At 42.3% G+C, this 22,169-nt stretch overlaps 1 protein-coding gene across 1 annotated transcript in view; it reads left to right on the top strand.

The window, feature by feature from the left end:
* LOC132973308 (protein arginine N-methyltransferase 8-B) overlaps window positions 1-22,149 on the top strand; it is a 31,542-nt gene extending 9,393 nt beyond the window's left edge. The window contains exons 3-10 of the mRNA XM_061036698.1: window positions 122-277; window positions 6,690-6,753; window positions 8,344-8,486; window positions 10,369-10,456; window positions 11,802-11,917; window positions 14,774-14,924; window positions 18,466-18,587; window positions 20,013-22,149. Coding sequence (XP_060892681.1) covers window positions 122-277; window positions 6,690-6,753; window positions 8,344-8,486; window positions 10,369-10,456; window positions 11,802-11,917; window positions 14,774-14,924; window positions 18,466-18,587; window positions 20,013-20,096 — 924 coding nt within the window. The 3' untranslated portion in view covers window positions 20,097-22,149. The remainder of the gene's footprint in view (window positions 1-121; window positions 278-6,689; window positions 6,754-8,343; window positions 8,487-10,368; window positions 10,457-11,801; window positions 11,918-14,773; window positions 14,925-18,465; window positions 18,588-20,012) is intronic.
* The last annotated feature ends 20 nt before the right edge of the window (window positions 22,150-22,169 follow it).

The following is a 22,169-nucleotide window of genomic DNA, read 5'->3' as shown; positions in this document are numbered from 1 at the left end:
TTACAGGTATCACAGCAAATCCAGACCTCCATTGCTCTGCTTGTGTCTTTAATTTGAACGAGTAGTTGCTGCTCTCTCAGGTTTGAGCTTCATCAGCATCTTATTTGTCCTCGCTAACCAGGAGATGCTGAAGGACGAAGTGAGGACGCTCACCTACAGGAACTCCATGTACCACAACAAGCACGTCTTCAAGGACAAAATAGTGCTTGACGTGGGGAGCGGGACCGGGATCCTGTCCATGTTCGCAGCTAAAGCAGGAGCTAAGCACGTGTACGGGGTAAGACTTGATTTCTTTCAGTTGTTATTGAATAACTGTATTTTAAAATGGACACTTCTTCTTCTCGGTCTGCTTCTGTTGTACTGAATTGAAGCCAAAATAACTTTGCGACGGGTGCTGTCCACTTACACTGGTTTTGTAATTTGGAGCCAAGACATGCATAGAAAGGAGCTGTTGTGTTGTTGTGTAAACAAGCAGCCAAAATGCAACAAACTGCACGGCTGTTAGACTACTGCCAGCCAGCAGGGGGAGCTCTAAATATTCTGGTTTTATTCCCATGCTGACTTTTTCTCCTTCCATTTAAGTTAAGTCAATGGGTTATCATGCTGAACCATCAGGGTCTGATCACCGTGGAGCCCCTGTGCGTACACTTGTTCTCTGTGGATCTGCATTTTACCTATTTCATCCAGACTGGCCTGTTAATCTTGTCTGAATATCTTGTCTGACAGGCAGGTGATAACCATGTGTGTCCTCTTGGGGTGGTTGACAGGTTGAGCCGGCGAGATAAGAGGCCTCCCTGTGTGTTGTAGTGTGCTGGAGCAGATGTCATCACCAGTCAGGGCATGAATGTAAATGTAGATTCAGGATGCACAGCTCTAATCAGGATTACCACAGGAACTCATTTTTGAACTCTGTGTGTAGACAGTGTTTGCTTCACGGGAGGGGTGATTAACTTGGCGTTGCCAAGAAGAGTCTTCTACTGAGCTACTGGTTGATATTTTACGTTTCTGTGTGTCTGACTTTGCCTCATGTCTTTCTGTTCATTTTCCCGCCGTCTTCTTCTTCTGCTCATCTTTCTTAACTCTTGGTTTATACTTTCGACTGATATATGACAGTTGGTTTTTGCCTCACAGTGTTACTGCTGTCCCTCTTGAGGGTTCAACCTTGATTTAAAAAGAGGCAAAGACTACAGGGGGTTAACTTCACCTCAGACGTAGTTGTTCTTGGTTTGAGCTCTGCCTGACACCTTTATCATCCTTTAAACGTATAAGCTGCATATGAAAGATGGGCTGGAGAGGTAGAAAGACCGGGCTCAGGGCCAACAACACCACCACTCTATCATACGGACCTACTTTCAAATGAAAAATGATAACCTCTTTCTGGATCCACAGAGTTCCCATAAAACACCCAGGTGCTGAATTCCATACAAACCAGAGTCATAATAATGGACACACATTTAGTATCCCACATTGTTCACCCAAAAGCAACTCAAATTTCAAATTAAAACAAACATACAACAAATGTTAAAGAGCCCATATTCTATTCATATTCACCTGTTGTCAGTCTGTGAAACCTACAGAGCATTGATTCTCAAACTGTGGTACGAGAACCACTGGTGGTGAACGGGATCCCTCTTGTGCTACTTTTGGTTAATTATTTAATTAGTTTTTTAGTTATTTATTTTTTTGATAAAGATGCACAAATCAAATAGTTGATAAACAAAGCTGTGATGACGAGCGGAGGAAGCAAATATGATGGGTAAAATTATTTTGCATTTGTGGCTCCAAACAGGAAATATTAGAAAGAAAAATGTGGGGGATATGTCCAGCAGCAGTAGTTGCTAGAGACGACGATAGCAGTGCTAGTGACGCTTTGGAACCAACTAGCAACAAACGACGCAAAACAGTACAAATATATGACGCAAGGGACATCAAATTTGGATGCTTTTGGAGCGTTATAGTTAGATAGCCCTACGCTACTTAAGTTCAATGTTGGCCAATGTTGGTACTTGGACAGCAAAATATTTTCTGTGGTGGTACTCATTGTGAAAAGTTTGAGAACTAGTGCTATAGAGCAGCTTTGCATGATTTGCAGCTCAAAAACCTCCTTATGTATCTGATACTGGCTTCAGTAAAAACTTTCAATTCAGCCGGAGCTACTGTCTCTTTAAGGCCCCCCTCCCAACATGCCCACATTCTTCTGATCGGCCAGCTCCAAAGACCACAACACAGTTTTTAATGGACAGAGCACACATTTTAAACTCACTCAATAAACCATCTTTGATCGTGGGAAGGAAGAAATGGTGATCACTATTGGAATTCAATTACTCGTGCAGGCCCATTATATGACAACAGCCATACTTTTAAACGCTATATATTTCCCACATAGTGTCTGGCAGGCCAAAGCACTGACTCAGTGGGGAAAGTGATACCTGGACAAATTTAGAAACGTGTTCCTGCTGAGTCTCAGGAGAGAAGGCTGTAGGAAGCCCTCAGCAGACGCTGCAGTGACAGTGAGTCCTCCTGACACTAGTGAGAGGTGCAAGAGTCACCGTGCGAGGGTGTTGTTACTGTAAACACGCCTCCAGGCATCAGCACTCCCACTGGCACTGATGGACACTTGGCTGATGCTGTCTCCTCTCACAGAGATCCAGAAAAAAGCCAAGAAATCATCACTAATTCGAGGCTGTCATTAGAAAGCCTATAATCACACCTAACAGCACCACAATACACACGCTCACATATGCCTGCACACACTCATACACCTGGTGCAACGGTGGTTGACAGACATGCAGACAGAAGGCCGTGGGCGCCCCCTGAAGCCTCCATCACCGTCCTCCACTAACAATGAGCGAAGAGGGCCGCTGCAGCAGTGAGGCGATGCTAATTTCAAGTCTGTGCATCTTGTGTGCATGTGTTGAAGGAAGGGTTGTCACGATACCAGAATTTACACTTAGATATGATCAGTGGCGGCTTGTCAATAGAGGGTGCTAGGTCTCTGCTCGACCACTCCTCACAAGGAGAATGACAGACCTTCACTGAATTTTAAATTAGTTTTAAATATACATACTGTACAATTTTAAAAAGGTTAGGGTTGATGTTTAATCTGCACAGTGGTGCTGCTTGTCAATAGGCAAAGCAGGCAGCTGCTTGGGGCCCCAGACCAGTAGGGGGCCCCTGAGGGCTCACAAACTTAAACCAAAGCATGTGGCCCAAATGTGACAAAGTTTGTCAATGAAAGTCACCAAATAAAAATAAGATCCGGCGGGACACTGGCAGAAATGATGGTAATGAACGCTTGTTTGAGGGCCCCCCTATTGATTCTTGCTTAAGGCCCCAAGAGACCCTAAAATCACCACTGAATCTGCAATACAAATTTTGATTTAAAATGTTTTTCGTGTCTAAAGTTACTGATTTGTGACATGTTTCAAGTCCCGGGTGCTGAAATTTAGCATCCCGGACCTCCATTGACTCACTCATTATAAGTTGCTCATTTGCTCCTCTTCGATATAGGAGGTAGAAGCTTCAATGGAACAGGATAAGAGGGAACAGAGTGCTAAGTCTCATGAACTAAGACACAAAGGGTGAGTCATGCAGTGTAACTGGATCAGAGCATTGACTGTTTTTAAAGACGAAATCAGAGCCACAGAGTTTAGGAAACAATGTAAGTATGAATACATATGGTGTTGTTTTTTGCATGTTAAGTTCAACAGTTAAAATTATTGGGATGCTAATGTTGTTAGCCAGTTATAGGCATTTTCCAGTATGTGTTAGCATCGAGCTCACAAACTAAGATACACATCCCGATCCATCTGTGAGAAATTGTGCCCACACATGGGGAACAATCCACCAGCCGACCACTGTATATGATACAAGGAAAAGGTATGATTATTATTAGTATTGATACCTGTTATGGTAGTACGGCAACCAAAAAAGAAGTCTGAAGCACCAAATATAGGGTAATTTTTTTATCAACAAACGCAGGCAAACTCCTGCACACTGTCTAAAGTGCAAAAATAAAAGTTCCCAACATATTTGTGTAATTTAGACAGTGCTTTCTCGCTCGAAGGCAGCTTGTGAAGTTAATTTTTAAAGCTTCTTTGATACTATTGATCATTAAGACATCAGAAATTTCTTCATTTAAAAAGATGTGGTATCTAAAAGTATCAAAATATTGACATCTTGACAACGTTAGGGAAAACATAGAGACATGGGTAAGGTGATATTTCCTCATCGGTCCACCTCACAGTGGGCGTGTTTCTTATTGAGCACGTCTAATTGGTTTCTGCCTCTGTAATAAAAGTATAGTCCTCATTTTCCCAGATGTTCATGGAGGCACAGCTGGGTTCTTCTATTTTTTTTTCATCCCAAGACCTTCCAATCATTGCTTTACCTTTTTTTTTTACGATCTGGAGCACCCAGAGTTCATTCAAGGGTCCTCTGCTTGATTACGAGCAGATGGATGTGGTATGGCTGCGTCCCTCTGATAAACCGGGAAGGTGGAACAGGGTGTTCACACTCAGGTGAAAATCTATAGCCTCAGACTGCTTGATGCAGTAAGAGGTTAGTATATTGACAAATGCCTCCTGCTGAATTGAGCTCTAATTCAGTTTGGGAGCCGCTCACAAGAAGTGTCTGGAGTTAATTGTGATGAATGACGGGCCATTGTTAAGTTACAACTCTGTTACTCCTGGAACAACAATAAATCAGCCATTAACTCGGCACTGGTGGGCACGACAAGGGGTACGAAAAATACCTCAAGACAGAAGCTCAAAAAAATAGATTCTGGGGAGGAAAATGTGAAAGAGATGCATTTTCAGGAGGCGAGAAATGGGACAGAGGAGAAAGCAGCGTGGTCCGGATAATTTGTAAGATTTTAAAATGTCATGGGAGTAATGAAAGTAGAAGTTGAAGGTTCCATTGGGACTTGACGGCTGGTTGCAGCTGAGCAGAGACTAATCGTTACAATAATTACTTAAAATAAGAGGCAGCGTTTCAGGGGCTGGCACAGAGGTTGGACCACTTGTGATTTATGTCCCTTTATATTCTTTATTATCCGCTGTTTTCAGCTTCTTTCAGTGCTGATTTAATTTCAGTGTCAAGACGCTAATCCCTCCCTTGCTGGTTACCTGCAGATGTGAGGCTCACAAGTGTGATGAAACTCCCCTTTAAAAATCTCTTTAAACTCAAAGCTGGTTTTCTCTTGTATCCCTCCTCTCCTCCTTCAAACCTCTGCAGCTGTCCACTTGTGAATTATTTTTATCCTTTGCATACATAATAAATTATTCAATGATACAGTTCACTAAATCTTCTTTGAGGTTTGCCGACCAGGAGCAGGACTCAGGTGTTATATTTAGAGAGAGATGTTATTCAAAGATGTTTTCTTCCCACAGAGCTCCTAATGGTGGCTGCTGTGTGTGTGAACAAACCCTCATGCTATCAGAAACAGAGGCGCTGTTTGTCAATAGGCAAGGCAAGGCAACTGCTGGGGCCAAGTCCAGTAGGGCCGACAAACTTTAAACCACTGCAGTGGCTCAAAATGTGACAATTTTACAACGACTGTAAGAAACCTCCCTAATGTATCTGACAGCACTCCCTCTCGTTACCCTGCTAAGCGTGGCATGCACTTTTGCTTTGAAAAACAACATTTGTCAATGAATGTCACCGAAAGGAAAATGAGAAGGAGTGATAAAAGAAAGAGAGAAAGAGGAAGACGAGTAAGCGCCTGTAAACTAGAAGTCATAATGGGGATGAAAGCTGGTTGGAGGGGCCCACAATGCATTTTTGCCCCAACAGACTCTAGAATGTCTCCTGATCAGAAATGACACAGAAATACAGATTCATAATCAGAATGAACTTGATTACGAATCAAAAAGGAATGCAGTGAAATCAATCAGGAGGAGCGTCAAGTCATTTTGATGCTTACTGTTCTACTAAGCTTTGAGATATGAAGCTTTCTCCTCGTAGTATTTTAGAGAAAGTCTTCATAAGTGATGGAAAGTAGACAAATACATCTGCCAAAGTAGTGTACTTAACCAGAATTATAAGATGCTTCTACTTATTTTACGCTGCTTCATACTTCTACTCTACTCCGCTTTAGGAGGAAGTGTTGTTGTTTTTGAGGTGCAAATTCAGCTGGCTCATCTCGCCACACGGTATGAAGACCGATTCCAAGAAGGAGCAAACTAAAACCCATCTGAAGAACCCGATGTTGAAGAGTGAATAATGTTCCTTCATGTGTTTATAGTGCTCCTTGTTTGGTTGTTTAAATGTACCGGAGTCAGATATCTTCTTCTTCTGATGAATGTCCTGCAGGCTGTACGCTGTAAAGTGTGATGCTGCCTCCGGAGGCGATGTGGTTATCATGCAGCGCCTCAACATTTTCAATCACAAATGTCAGTAAATAGGAGTCAATTACAGGCCTCGTTTATCCCGTGTGAATGCGCCGGAACAAACTACTGAAGTTGTTGGGAAATTACCCAAATGACCAGAGGGCTTCAGGTAGTTTTTGTCAAAAGAGAAGGCTCTTTGAATCCATGCATCCCTGATTAAATTGAGTCAGTATATGTACCGATGATAATTGAGCTCAGCTACACTTGAAGGCAATCTGAGGACATTTCTCCTCAAAGGATCACTTTAAAAAACAAGGTCAGGGTGTTATCTCATTTGTGTTTTCTCTTTTCCTCTGACAGATCGAATGCTCCAGTATATCAGAGTACTCCGAGAGGATCATCAAGTCCAACCACCTGGACAGCGGTAAGAGCTGCAGCTGTTCCTCCCCTCTCTCTCTCTCTCTCTTTACTGATGATGACACTACACTGCATCCAGGAGCAACAGCTGCAACAAAACTGGCTGTTCATTAAATTCACACTGCGGCCATTTTCCTCTGTCGTCACGCTCAGGGTGGGAATGAAAAAGCTGTCATAAAGTCATTCTTCTGTGTTCTAAGTTTGCAAGTCTTGCACATGTAGGGAATCTGACTGTCATTGTCTTTTCACCGCTTCCTGAATCAGGGGCGTGTCCACACTTTTTTAACTGGGGCGGATCAACTGGGGCACTGAAATGTGCAGGGGAAGTAGTGACAGAGTATCTAAGGGAACAAGGGCAGATGAAATATAAAAAAATAAGTCTTGAGTGTGCACAGGAACTATCCAGTGATCATGAGAAGGTGACAGAAGAGAGAAGAGAGAGCGTGCATATCTGACTGTGTGTGTGGAGCTCCCGCTGTGCCGTGCTGCATTGGGAACTCACAGACTGGGACACTAATATCACACCGTTGAGGAATCAAGCAGACTGAAAAGGGCTGCAGTGACTGAAGGGGGTTGATTGGGTCGAGGGCTGGTGTCAGGATCGTCATATGTATCTTACTGTAGAGGAGTCCAGATGATTATTTTTTCTCTGAGGATCATATCTTTATTATTCCATACCACACTGGACTGGATCATTTTGTATTCATTTCAGTCCTGCCTCTGACTTATTTGACTTCAAAGCTCATGTTTTTTAAATGTACTCTCCCTGTAACTTGAGAAACAAATTCACTGAGTGTGCATCTACAAAGTGATCGCCCCGTCAGCCGATCTCTCATCTGTGCACCTACAGTATGAATATCAAGTACGCTCGGGGAATTGATAAAGAGAGTTCACACGCTGCTCACTCTTTGATTCATAAAGTAAATAATCACTGCATCAAGACGCTCGCGTCATTCCCACAGTCACTTACATCAGCAGGGGAACTCTCTGACACTGAGAACACGCTCGTCTCAGGCAGGACATAGATCCAGAGATTCACCCTGAATCTGTAAACTGAGCTGGGCTCATTTCCATAACAACACAATGACTGCTATATGAGAACATACTGAACGAGATAATGTGACAGCTGCCTGTCTGTCTTTTTTGATGGTTTGTTGTTTCTTTCTGTCTGGGCGCTGATAGCCTAGCAGTTGTGTTGTGCGCCCCATGTACAGAGGCTGTAGTCCTCGTCACAGCGGCTATGGGTTTGAATCTGACCTCGGCCCTTTGCTGAATATCATCCCCCACTTTATCCTCCAAACATTTCCTGTATCTCTTAAACTGATCTAATAAAGGAAAAAATCCCCCAAATCAAAGCTTAAAAAACCCTCAAACTGCAGTTTCTTTTGTGCACTCGGTTATATTATGCATCTTTAAGTGTACTATCCCTCAGCTTTAAAACAACAAAAAGATGTGTATTAAATGAAATGAAAATACAGCATGTTGGACATGTTCTTAGTGATGTATTATTCAAGTTCTCAGACATGATCATTGGTAAATGTGTTCGTATATAAAAATAAACGTCTTTGTCGTAACTCAAACGTGTGCTGTGTTGCAGTGATCACCATCTTTAGGGGGAAGGTGGAGGAAGTGGAGCTTCCTGTGGAGAAGGTTGACATCATCATATCAGAGTGGATGGGTTACTGCCTCTTCTACGAGTCCATGCTCAACACCGTCATCTTCGCCAGGGACAAGTGGCTGGTATGATGTGTGTGTGTGTGTGTGTGTGTGTGTGTGTGTGTGTGTGCGCGTGTGTGTGTGTGTGTGTGTGTGTGTGTGTGTGTGTGCGCGTGTGCGTGTGCATGTGTGCGTGTGCGTGTGTGTGTGTGCGTGTGTGTGTGTGTGTGTGAGGTGATGCATTTAAAGTAGGGATGTCAGCTTCAACTAGTAAATCCAGATTAATCTCATGTTTTTTTGTCCCTTTAGGCTCACCGTAGATAGTCGTCCTCAGTGTCTCCCTGTAGTCTCAGTGATGTAAAAGAAGAACACTGCTGCATCTTTGAATGTCTCATTTCACTTTAACAAACTCTCAGACAGCTCAGCTGACGAGTCCAAAGTAATATCCACCTTATAACATCACACATTGACCTTATGACATCACACATTGACCTTTGTTACTGTTCCTTTGAGCTGCTTGATGTCAATGTGTGATTCCTAACCACTTCCTGTTTCTGTGCTGAAGTTCAAGTCCTACGCTATATCCGAATTGCCAAGTACCTACTCAATCTGTCAGTAGACAGTACCTACTATCCGTGCTGTATACTGTTTAGTACCTACTATTCAGTAGGCGCGCACAGTAGACAGATATTTGTTCCTACTTCTTCTGATTCATTCAGTATGGAAGTGGCGTCATTTACGTTTCCCGAACCGGCCGCATCCACCCGTTTTTTTGTTTTTGTTTTTTGTTTAGCTTTATTCAAGAAGAATAATGTGCATATACAGTCAGGTAAACAAAAAACAATATCACAATGTAAATCAAGTAAAAGACAGATTAAATAACTAAATAACATACAGTACATAAAGGAAAATACAAATGAAAGACTGAATGAAGAATATAAAGTAAAATAAACCAATAAAGACACATTTAAATAGTGAAATCATTATTTAAATAGAGGGAGAAAGGTTTTATAATAATGCAGACATTTGTTATATTTTCTGTTGTTAATTTAAAGTAGTGATTTCAGTCGGGACTTTAACTCTAGATTAAAAATTGATTCAATTAATCCACGCTCGTTTGTTTTGATTTGGAGGCGGACGTGACGTGACGATTTAAGTTTAATTTTGCACAGCATTGTGGGTGGTAAAATACAATTCATTTCCTGAAAGGATGCATCCGATCCATACTGCATAAAACCCGGAAGTTAGTATCCATACTGAAATGTTCAGTATACTGAGGTGGACCCAAAAAATGCATACTGAATGACCACGAGGGTTCAGTATACTGAAACTCCATACTGAATAGTACATACTGCCTACTGAACTGTGGCTACCTTCCATCTACCAGAAGCGTCTCACTTTATTTCAAAATAAAAGCACAGTTGAATTCAAACAGCAAGTAAAGTTCTCTCAGCTTAAATCTGTACAAAAATTCAAAATAAAAGCCTTACGACTTTTATTTATGAAAGCAAAAAAAAATAATTTCGAACTTGCAATTAATCCCGATTAACAATTGAAAATTTAGCAATTCATGGCAATTAAACATAGTCATTGTTTGACATCCCTAATTTACAGTCATGATATCTTATAGAGGTAAAATAATCTTCATAACTCTGATGGGACTTCAATTGTTTGATGTCTCCGCTTTAAAACAACTGTTTAAAGTACAATATCAATTTGCTGTAACAACTTCTAAGTCATGTTTTCATTTGTTGAATCTCTTGTCTTTTTAAATTTTATGATTTTATGGTAACATTATGAACGCCTCTGCTGTTCCAGGCCACTCACAGAGGAAACACTAACACCTCTATAATTCAATCGTGTTCTTGGCTGAGGAATGAAATGTCACCGGTGCTGTGATGTGGACCTTTTCTAATGTGTTCAGGATTAATAGCCGAGTTATTTCCCTGCCTCATTTGTCAAACAGAAACCTGGTGGATTAATGTTTCCTGACCGAGCGTCTCTGTATGTGGTGGCCATAGAGGACAGGCAATACAAGGACTTCAAGATCCACTGTAAGTTCACTCTGAGAGGGTATGTGTGTGTGGGGCGGGATGTGTGTATTACCTGAAGCTGTACTGTGGAATAAGCTGAACATTGTGTATTCTCTGTAGATCATGGCTGATTCTAACCAGTAACATGCTTCCATTGTAAATGAACCCCGGATGTAGAGCACTTTCCGATCCTCCGCATTGCACTCACATAAATGTGGGCGCTCTCAACCTTTTCAGCTCTGCAAATGCTCCTGAACTTCTTCTCCTCGGGGCGAAACACTGGGAGCGATAATTGATATTATGAGTCAACAAGCCTCTCCATCTCTGTTTCATCCCACTCTCAACCTGTCGGGAGGGCTGTGGGCGAAGCTCTGCAGCCGGACGCAAAGCACCAGAGTCGGAGTTAAGCCAGTGCACAACCCTGCTGACAAAAGGCGTGCAAACACAACTATAGCCAGCAAGCCTCCTACTCACACTCCCCCATATATCTGGGAAATGAAGAAAGCAGTCAGATTGGCTCAGTGTAATGATACGCTGCTGATATGTTGGAGTATAATTCAATCGGCCGTTATTCTGAGAGTAGGCTAGATATGTGCACACATTGACCACAAACTTGTTTCTCTCCGAGCAGGTGGCCTGAGATGACCTTTAGCCTGAGTTAGAAGTGGCGTCCTGCAGCCCTCCAGTGTTTCAGAGCATATTGTGGTCATTAGTGCTCCTCTGGGCTGCAAGCTGCTTTTGTTAAGTGCGCAGCAAGAAATGCAAATACAGAGCATTATGAAGTCCCCGGGGGGGCGTGTGACCTGCTCATTACCATCCACTCTCAGACTCACTCGAGGTAGCTCGCTCTACTTTCTGGTCGTGATAGAGATGTTTGCTCACACACTTACTAAAGGAGCTCAATGAATAATGTATGTAAGGGTTCACCCGGCGCAGGGAGCCTATCCGAAGAGGAGGGGACGAGGCTGCGTTTAAGGAGGCTCATGTTTCATCCAAGATTACAATCTAACTTTTGTTTGTCAAAAAAAACTGTGGCACTGATGGAATACAGCGTGCATTGACTGTCGAGTGGGAGAATGACAGAGATTGTATCATTTAAAACTGTGTGTTATTAAAAGTTTTGGAAGAGGGGCCCAATGTGTTATCTTTTCATGGGGCCAAAAAATCCTTGAGATGCCCCTGGAGACGACCCTGGTGAGCCCCAAAATTATTATTGGAAGTTCTGCAAAAATGACTAGTGTTTTTTTACATCTGCAGAGCATCTCTTTGCATCTCCTGTGGCAAGAAGTGTTAAAAGAAGAAAACTATGTGACATGTTTAAAGTGTAACATGGCAGAACAATAACTTAGCGATGCTGTGTTTCCAGGGTGGGAGAACGTCTACGGCTTCGACATGACCTGTATCCGCAACGTGGCCATAAAGGAGCCGCTGGTGGACGTCGTGGACCCCAAACAGGTGGTTACCAACTCCTGCCTTATCAAGGTTGGTAAAACATTCATCCATTAAAACAGATATCGGTATATTAATGCAGAAACTGGAATCTCTGGCCTGAAGCGTTCTGGTATCTGTTTCTTGTCTAAATCGTGTTAAACACTTCAGCTTTAATGGTATGCAGAAGAGCGCATAAAGAGGTGGAACCGAATAATGGCCAACCAAATTGACAGCATGCATCAGCCCCCGTCCTGTTGAACTCGATGAAGCCCAAATCTTGTCGAGACGGGCGCTAACATATTGTTTGCTTTTAACATTTTAATTGTTTTTACTTATTATTGCTACTCTATTTTCATTGTATTTTCTTGTCTTTTAACTGCATGCTCTTCCTGTTTTATTCTTGCAGTGCTCTTGTTTTGTTTTATCTGTATCTCTGCACCATTGAAAATGAGGGTTCTCCCTCAGTGTGTTTTTCCGAGGATTTAAATAAAATAAAATAAATGATGATGATGATGATTGTGAATATGGAACCAGAGTATGCGCTGAAAGCTGCAGTGTTGGGGTTGAGACGCTTCCCTTCCGCTCAGGTCAATGAAATGTGAAAGGTCCCTCAGGTCAGCACAGTACAGTTGATGGAGGGATGTGCGCGATTACAGTTATCGCCGTTGTCTTTTGGCAGTTCACCTGTCAGATGTAAAACTGCACAAACAGTAAATAAAATCATCCTGTAGTTTCAGTGACAGTAGATCACAATGTCCATGCATCAGCACGTATCCATGCAAAGTGTGGAAGCTATTGTAAATAATTAATGTAGACGTCTGTGAGATAACAGTGATAAGACCAACACACATCATATACATCATAAGCACGCAGTGACCTTGATCTGTGAACATACTGTCTAACATGCTGGCGTGAGTATGACCTTGATGTGTGTCTGTAGGATTAGATCAGACAGCACCATGCACGTCGATAGCAGCCCGTCTCGTCTTCCTGATTGGGCTTCTCTGCCGACATTGATTGGACGTCTCTGCCCTGTCTCACCTCCGTGCCGCTGGGAGATTACCTCTGATCAAACCTTCACTTCATGTTGCTGATTGTGAAGCACCTCGTTGTCTTTTTCTTTTTGTTTTCCTTCGAACAAGTCCGTTTTTTTTTTCAAATCTGAAACGCAGCTAGAGACGAAACAAGCAGCGTGAGAGGTTAATAAAAGAATCAACATGTAACTGGCTGCTTCTCTTCGGCTCTTGAAAAAAAAAGCACCACAACGATACCCCACTGACAAGTTTTATTGATTTGAAATGTATTACAGGATGACCTCATTAAAGGAGAATAGCCGAGGAGTCGTACACGCTGGACCTCATGTTATTAAACTGCTGCATGCAATTCTCCAGTAAGGGTCATTACCAGCAATAATCCTGCAGACAATCATTAATTTAACATTAAATATCTGCACGATGCTGCTCTTAAATGTTGTATTTAGCCTTTAGAGGGTTTGTAAACACTGCTCTGACTTAGATCGCTGTCTTAAAGTTTGAAATGCCACTTTGAGAAGTTCACGCTGCATGACCAGAGGAAGCTGTTTATGGGAGTGATTATTTTCTAAACACAGGAGGAGGTGGACCGACGTTATTACTGTGTTGTTTTTATTGCCGGCAAACATGAGGCTTATTCCTTTGCAGCAAATGTGGCTTCTGGCTCCAACGCTGACAAGCTAGCGGTGAATATTTATAGGCACCAAAAGGTACATGAAGCAGGATTATCGCACTTCTGCCTCTGTGTTCTCCCTGCAGTGTGCTTTCAGGTGAGCTCCTCTGCACTCCCCTCCGCTCCTCAGTAATCACAGCTGACATGATATTTTGGCGCCGTGCCGTTCACAACACAGTGCAGCAGGATGTGGAACAACATGTTCTGCTCTGAGCGCACGGCCTGCTGGGATGAAGTGGTATCAGATACCCTGTTAAACTGGCTCCAACCAACATGTACAGCACAAAGCATGAATAACACCTGCAGCTTGACAACACTTGGAGCTCCCAGATGACCCCCGTCAAAAACTGAAATAAATCATTAGTGTACTTGGAAATGATAACTAGCAGTCCTGCTTTAAGGACATTTTAATAATTTCAGAAAAAGTCATAATTTATTAAGTTAAACTGAGAGAGAACCCTCAACAGCAATGGTGCCGAGGTACGGACAACAATAGAGAAGAGGGCTCAGGGGTAACAATAAGAGAAAGCAAATACACTGAAATGAAGTAAAAATAGTAAAGGTAAGGAATTAAAATGTTCAAAGTGAAACAGTTAAAATCAACAAGATCAGAAATTACAACTCGGGATTGATTCAGTGTTTTTGATGTGAGTCATCTTGAAGTGTCTTTGAAGCTAATTCCAGATGTTTTGTTGAGTAAAGTAACTCAAAGCAGACCTTCCTAACTGTGTCGAGTTTGGGAATCTGCAGGGAGAGCGATGACAAACATGTGTGAGCGTGTACTGGGGCTTCCCTCGTTGAAACAAAGCAAATATTGAGAGATACGGAGGAAGTTTATTCAAAAGCGCTTTCTAAATAAATAACGGTGTTGAGCTCTCCTTATTGTAAGAGCAGGCAAGTGAGGATGTTTTTTTCTTGGGGGGGAGGGGGGCACAGCTAGCTTGGCTCCTTTCTAGAAGCAAGATAAACCTCCCAGAAAATCTTATTGTTAACGCCTGAACTAATTTATTTAATCCACATCATATTGAGTCAAGTCTTTAAGTCTTTTGAAGTCTATTGAAGTTTTTTTTTAATCAGTCTGAGTGATTCCCTAAGCTCAGTCATTCTGCACAGCTATACCTCTTGTCCTAAAAGCATATTCCATAAAAGTATTTACAAGAAGAACTATACGACTTCTTACTTGTTGTGTCTCTACTCCCGCAGGAGGTGGACATCTACACGGTGAAGGCGGAGGACCTCTCCTTTACCTCAACGTTCTGCCTGCAGATCCAGAGGAACGACTACATCCATGCACTGGTCACTTACTTCCACATCGAGTTCACAAAGTGTCACAAGAAGACCAGTTTCTCCACAGGTAGGACATCTCACACTATCCTAAGCGGAACATAGAGGGTAACAGGGGTCTAAGTGTGTGTTTGCCCTACAGCAACAGAGCTGCAGCAGATGTGTGAAGGTGTTGGTTATGGTAATCTGTTAGGCATTAGTCTCCTTTTTTATTATTAGCCTCCACAGAGAGACTGAAGTAAAGTTTCAGCAGCGAAGCAGCGCCCCCTAGAGGTCAGGTTGGGTACCCCCCTCTTACCTCTGGTGTAGCAGAACTGATATTTGACTGAACCTGTGGCTGTTTTCCTCATTCATATGCTGTCCCCCATCATTGGCTTTAATGAGCTTTGTGAACATTATTTCACCACAAAGCAGGACCTTCTTGTCCTCAGAAAGGGAACAAGGGAACGCGGTTCAGTGTGAACTTGAGATCCCAATGCCTCGACTTCAAACCACAATATGGCTTTAGTTTGGGTGGTTAAATAAACATTTAAAAGTGCTCAAAGGAATCCGAGTTGACCGTAGTCAAGAGGACCGAGTGAAACCAACCTGAGGAAGAGAATATGTTTACAGACGAGCTAATGTATCAGAGTACAATTTACATGACGTTTTTTTATCAGAGCAGCAACAGGACGGCAGCTTTCAGGAGCAGCTCACGCTCCCTAATGCAGCAGTCTTTGACGTAACATCAGGTGTTTCCATGGCAATGATAAACATGTCGTTTTTGTCATGGCGGCCGCTACGAAACACACGGGCCGTTCACGACTATAAAACAAAGGCTTTCTCTGACTTTGATAACTGTTGGATATTTTAGTGTAAACATTTTACATATTACACCTTTAACCGTTTAGTTTTGAGGAGATCTCTGGAGAAGAAGAAGAAGAAGAAGAAGAAGAAGAAGAAGAAGTGAATCTTTTCTTAAGTATTTGAGATGATAAGTTGTTTCCTTCACAGTCTTTATATCAGCCTGTAGTGACACTATCAATGGATGCATTTAAGAGTGGTTTCAATCTTTTCATTGCAATGACACAAACCCAACTAGGAATATGCACTGAAAGAAGAAGATTCACGAACTTACTACGACTTCACTACTTTTTGTTGGTAGATTTACTTCAGAAACTACAAGTGACAGAGGATGATTAACTTGTTCTAGAAAAGCTGAAACCAAGTTGTCCTTTATGAGGTGGACATAAAAATAAAAAAAGGCATAAACGTGAGGCCTTTGACATCTTTTGTTTCATAGTGTGGCACATGTTTCCAGCCTGTGTTTCATTCTCCTAACGATGAGTAGCTGGTCAAAACCTGTGTGTGACTGACCTCTAGTGGTTGTGTCCAGTATTGCACATTAAAACAAAATGAGAGCAGAATGTTTTATTGTAAAGGTGTGGACAGTCGGGGTGTTGGCCCCATGATACTCATGATTTTATGTTTTCTCTGCAAGTCTTTGTTGAATAAAAATCATTACATCTGCAGTATCTTTTAAAAAAAACACAAGACGTATGAGATCTTTATCTAAATATCCAAATCTGTCTCTCCTCTAAGCAGATTTATTTCTTCTGTCTTACGTAAAAAAAAAATTATTTGACAAAGCTGAAGAGGTTTTTTCTGCAAATCCTTTAAGAAACACATCCTAGAGCAAAAGCTTGACTTGGCTCCTGTTGAATAAAACACACACAGAGACGCTGAGCCGAGGAAGGAAACACAAACTGAGCCGACAAAGATAACAATCCATCTCATAGAAACAATCTGGGATCTCTCTGCTGCTTCTGAATTAGCATGAGAAACACAGCTAGCTTGTGATTACTGCACTACGCCCAAAACAAACAGAGAAGCCAGGCCTGCTGATTGGCAGACACTTTTATCAATGGCCTCACAAAGAGCTCGTCTGGAAAGGCAGAGCTGCTCCAGGACCGCTGGCAGAAATCCACTCCATGCCCCACAGATCTTTTCAATCTCAGGCCGAGCGATCTGTGACGGTCAGGGCATCGGTTAACGCTTCTATTTGTTTTTGGGCATGCAATATTTTCCATGCACACACAGCCCACATCACGCAGATGGATGCACAAAGGGTAGCAGGATAAAAACAGAAAGCAGCAGGGTAATGAAACAGCAGCAGCAGAGAGGTCAAGAGTGTAGTCAGTCAGACACCTCCTGTGTTTCATGTTGAAGTGAGAGTGGAGTTACCTGCTCTGTCTGCACCTCCATCTCTCTGCCTCTGCTCTCCTCCACGCTGTCTGTGTTTATATCACCCACATCAGGTTAATACGAGTCTGTTTGTCTCTCATCGCCCCTTAAATAACAGTCTCTTAACTGACAATCAGAATCTGTTAGAAAAAGGAGTTCATCACTCACATTGAGGAGATGACATCTTTATGCTGACTTCTGTTTGCGACAATTGATGTGTTGCTGATTTAAAAGCTTTCTTGTAGTGTTGTAGTCCAGACCACAATAACTGAGACCAAGACATACCTGAGACCAGAGTGCTCCGAGACCTAAATAAGACCAAGCCATTTAGGGATCAAGACCAAGGCAGGGCGAGACCGATTCAAGACCATGAACATAAATATCACTGAAAAATCATCATCTTGTGTGCAGCGGGTGTGTCACTAGCTTAGGCCGTAACACCAGAGGATGAAAATCAAATTACAAATGAATTGAAGTTATTCGTTCTTCCAGAAAGAGGTGTCTTCCTTCTAATCGCAGTAATTACCAGTTTGAGACCGAAACAAGACCCAGTTAAAATTCTCTTGAATCCAAGACGGAACCAAGATCTTCTTTTCCAACTCTTAAGCTTTGGTCGTCACTTCAGAAGTTTGTTTTCATGAATTTGATCTCCAGAATTCACCAAACTAGTTTCTGGTGATAAGTATGTGTTGTAGTTAAGACCATGACCGAGACCAGAGTGCTCCAAGACTGAGACAAGACCAAGGCAGGGCGAGACCGAGACAAGACAAAGACCATAAAAATCAAACTAAGAATGAATTGAAGTTATTTGTTCTTTTAGAAAGAGGCGTTTTCCTTCTAATCTCAGTAATGTAACGTAGAAATCAGTGGTGGTCTTGACCGGTCTTGATTTAAAATTCGGAGTCCGTCTAGTCCGAGACCAAGACAAGAGTAAAACTGCTTTAGATCCCGAGACGAGACCTTCAAAAAGTGGTCTGCAGACCAAGACAGTTTTCGAGTACTACAACTCTACTTTCTTGCTACTTTTTTTTTTTTTTTCAGGGACAATCTGTAATGGGTTGATTACAGATAAATCATTTCTGTGCAAAAACAATCTTAACAAGTGTATTTGTCTAATATCTACAGTACACTGTGCCTACCTGACTGAAGCAGGTCGCCTGACCGGGCTGACTGCAGACCCAATATGACACCAAAAAGAAAGATGGCTGACAGAGACAGAGACAACAAGAGAGCTTTATTTTAAATTAAACAATGTTTTCATTCAGCATTATGTACTTTGATATTTTGTCATTATTAACCTTTTATAATAAGTGAATTATTTCCAATTTCTTGTTAAAAAGCTAAAAGAGCTGAGTGTGTGTGTTTGTGTGTGTTCATGTGTGTCCCAGCACCAGACTCTCCGTACACCCACTGGAAGCAGACGGTGTTTTATATGGAGGATTATCTGACGGTGAGGAGAGGAGAGGAGATTACAGGCAGCATCGCTATGAAGCCTAATGAGAAGAACTCTGTGAGTATTGTACACTTCATGTCCAATTATTACACTGATGATAGTGGGATTTATTGGCAATATGTCAAAGGGAAGCAGATTGTTGTACCTACATGTTTATAAAAACATCTCAGAGTGTGCGTGAAAGAAAATAAAGACTACAAATATAACCTACATATTGTTTCATAGTTCATCTTAACTGGTATCTTTATATTTAAGCTAAGGAATGAGTCATGTCCTGCTCTGGCGGCCCTACAGCAGATTGTTTCCTCCTCCGTGTTGGCTGGCGGTCAAACACATGCAGCCGCACTGCAGTGACGCCCAGACAAACAACAACACCAGATTCTACTGTTGACCTTGTGAGCGTCCCCTCCTCCCCCTCTGGGAGCTCGGGAGGCGAGACCTGCTTCCTCCTGATGTCTCACACAAAACAGTCTGCGCTTGTTGAACACCGTGTTCGACTGTCAGGTCCGAATGGAAACGCTCTCATGTCCACAAAGTGTTCTCTGAGTCATTTCTTCCCCTGTCTCCATCAGCGCTGAAAGTCAGTCACATCTACATCATAATATCTGCTGAGTGAATTCATATTTTATTCATTGACTTTAATATTCAGGGTAATTAACACTTAAAGTCAGGGTTGGTCATTTTCTCAAGATTCCCTTTTTAAGATTCTGGTAGAAATTGTCTTTAGGTCCTGACAGACATTAATAACTCATGTTCTCTGAATAAGGAACAAAGAAAATATGTCATCTGTATCAGTTGTTAGCCTGTAAAAACTTCAGCCAATGTCTGCCACGAGGTACCAATCTGATGAACCAATCACACGCCTCCCTGTCTCCCTGCTCGCTCTCTACTCCATTTGTGCTCTATTAAATTTTTGAATTTTGATTGCTGCTGGGCCTGGCCTGGTGGTAACTAGCTGCTGAAAGTTCAAAGTTCTTTAGAAATCTTTTTGCTGGTCCAACAATTCAAGCACTTGAGCCATGCTGACATATTCCTCAGTGTAGTTGTTAGAGCCTTTTGATGGCATGGTTAAGAAATCAAGGCTTTATAGGCCTTAACGGAGTAGCCTGAGACAAAAACCTCCACAAGATAAAAACAAAAATCCACAATTTCACAGATGATAGTTGGTTTAACTCTTCCTAATCCAGTTTAAGATAAAAGTTTTCAAGTCTAGGAAGGATTCCTCAGATTTTTGTTGGATTGATAACCAGCCACACGTTCGGAAAAACACCTCAAAAGGTTCAAAAGCTGCGACCTGCTGCGAGATGTATCACTCTGCAAGAAGAATTAAAGACTACGATATTTATCTGACAAAAAAAGATCACATGTATCCGTGTGCTACAACCATATGTTGTATAAACAGGGGCGATATAAGTTTAAAACTGATGGCCTGATTTGCTTTCCTGACTTCCCTCTTTCTTTCCTCTCTCTCTTCACCTGCAGCGGGACTTGGACTTCACCTTTGAGCTGGACTTCAAGGGGCAGCTGTGCGAAGCGGCCATAGCACACGACTACAAGATGCGCTAAGTGTGACGGGAGGACCTCGGTGCCCCACTGAGTGTGAACCGCTGAGCACCAGAGGGAGACAGAGACGCTCCCATGACTGCAGACGGACACACTGGGTGACGAAGGAGAGGGAGACGAGGGCCGAAGATGGAGGCCCGACAGCTGACAGTTTCACTATCGTCTCCTCAGTGCATGATGGAGTCAGGACGTGACTGGTTCTGACTGTTTAACAATCCTGAATGTAACACTGATGAAACGAGGCCCGGAGTGTTCTCTAGTCTTGATGAATGTTATTGATTCTTGATGTTCTGTGAGATGGAGTGGTGTACCTGTGTGCTTTGTTCAGTAGCTGTTTTCTGCAATAACCTGGAGTCGATCGTAGGCTTCAAGTTGACAAAACATTTAAGGTGTAAATCTTCTGTTATATTACGTGTTGTTGAGACCGATTAACAAAGAAACATTTTGATTTCTAGTTGTTTAAATGGTTCGATCCAAACCGCCAAGGACAACCCCCGAGTAGGTGCGTGTATAGTCATGTGAAAGGTACCGTGTTTGCATAGTCGGTGTCGTCGTAGCTTCCTGTGAGTGTGTAGTAGACGATGTCGAGGCTCACATTGTTGCACAGTTTGGACTCCACATGTGCGCCGTGATGTTGACATGCCAATAACATACTTTACCTTTCCCCCCGTCCTCAATGCCTTGACCAAGTGCCGAAGCGTACCTACTGCTTTTCTGCATTGCTGCATTTAGCCTTTTTCAATTCTTCCGTAGATAGACACTTTTAAAGGTTAAATATCATTATAAAACGATCAACATGTGGACATGATGCAGGCTGTAGAAATCATTTCCCCTACATATATATTAGTATGTCCTATTCATTAACTCTGTATGCATATAGTATCACATAAAAAAAAGACGAGGTCAGCGTCACATTATAGCATGAGACTTTAACTTCATTGTTTAACACTTGTGTCCTTGTAATAAGATCTTTTCAAAAGAAAAGGAGGAGAAACTGGAGGAGTCGTGGAGAGAGCATTACTGCAGGCTGGGGTGCCGGTGGCCTAGTGGCCACATAGTCCCCATGTGTGGAGGCTGTTGTACCCCAAGCGAGCGGCCTTGGGGGACAAACATATCCAGTTAGGATGTTAAAAAATCTGCCAAACAGAAAAACAATCTTGTTGAAACATGAATATTTCTAATTACATGATAATCATCTTTCTATGAAAAATATCTTGGTGAAAAAAAAACAGATTCAACAATTTCAATTTCAGCATCAACAAATGTCTGCTGTGTGACCGCACGCTTCTTCACCTCTGATTACAAATAAATAATAAACTACCTTGTAATTGTTAGAGTTCAGCAGAGTTACCTGGCTGCTGGGTTACACTGGGGACATACAGACATCGGCTCACGTCTCCTGTGCTCTTACTGACGTCGTTGCCAAGGATCGCTGTAAGTTTTTTGTTTTTTTCTGGAGATGTGGATCCAGGCAAAGAAGGCTTTACAACCTATAATTCTTGTTTTTAGTAGTTCAGTCAGATAACTCTGGTTTGTATCGTCTAAAATATTTATTGCAGCAGAACATAGTTTGTGTTTGGCGTCCTGGACCCCGACCTCATCACTCCTCAAAGATTTAATTTACAAGCAGAAACTCGAGGAGTGATGGGATGATGATATCTTAAACCAGTCGGAGCCTGCAGGTGGATGCTGGGGTGGTGGTCACGCTGAGTGAGAGTGCAGAACTGATGCAGGTCAGAGCTGGCAATGACAGAGCAAAGAGAGTGAGAGTGGGAATCCTGCAGCTTAAATACACCGCTTACTGGACGGAGGTGTTGGTCAGGTGATAGTGGATAGTGATTCATGTCATGTATGAACTAGCCTGTAGCCGTCGCCTCATTAGTGGCAACTGAACAAAATAAAACTGTTTCGTTTCCGGGCAATTTCATCCAATCAGCCAAGAACCAGCCTACATTCTTCACTCCTCTATATTCTACAGAGGTGGTGATTTATTTATTTAAACGCTATAACCAAAATGTTCAAACACAAGCGCTCGGAAGCAACGCAGAAAAACGCAGATCCTTCCTAAAGCATGCA

The sequence above is a fragment of the Labrus mixtus genome, chromosome 4, assembly GCF_963584025.1.
Source record: "Labrus mixtus chromosome 4, fLabMix1.1, whole genome shotgun sequence".
NCBI lineage: Eukaryota > Metazoa > Chordata > Actinopteri > Labriformes > Labridae > Labrus > Labrus mixtus.
This window is presented reverse-complemented; position numbering and strand designations above follow the sequence as displayed.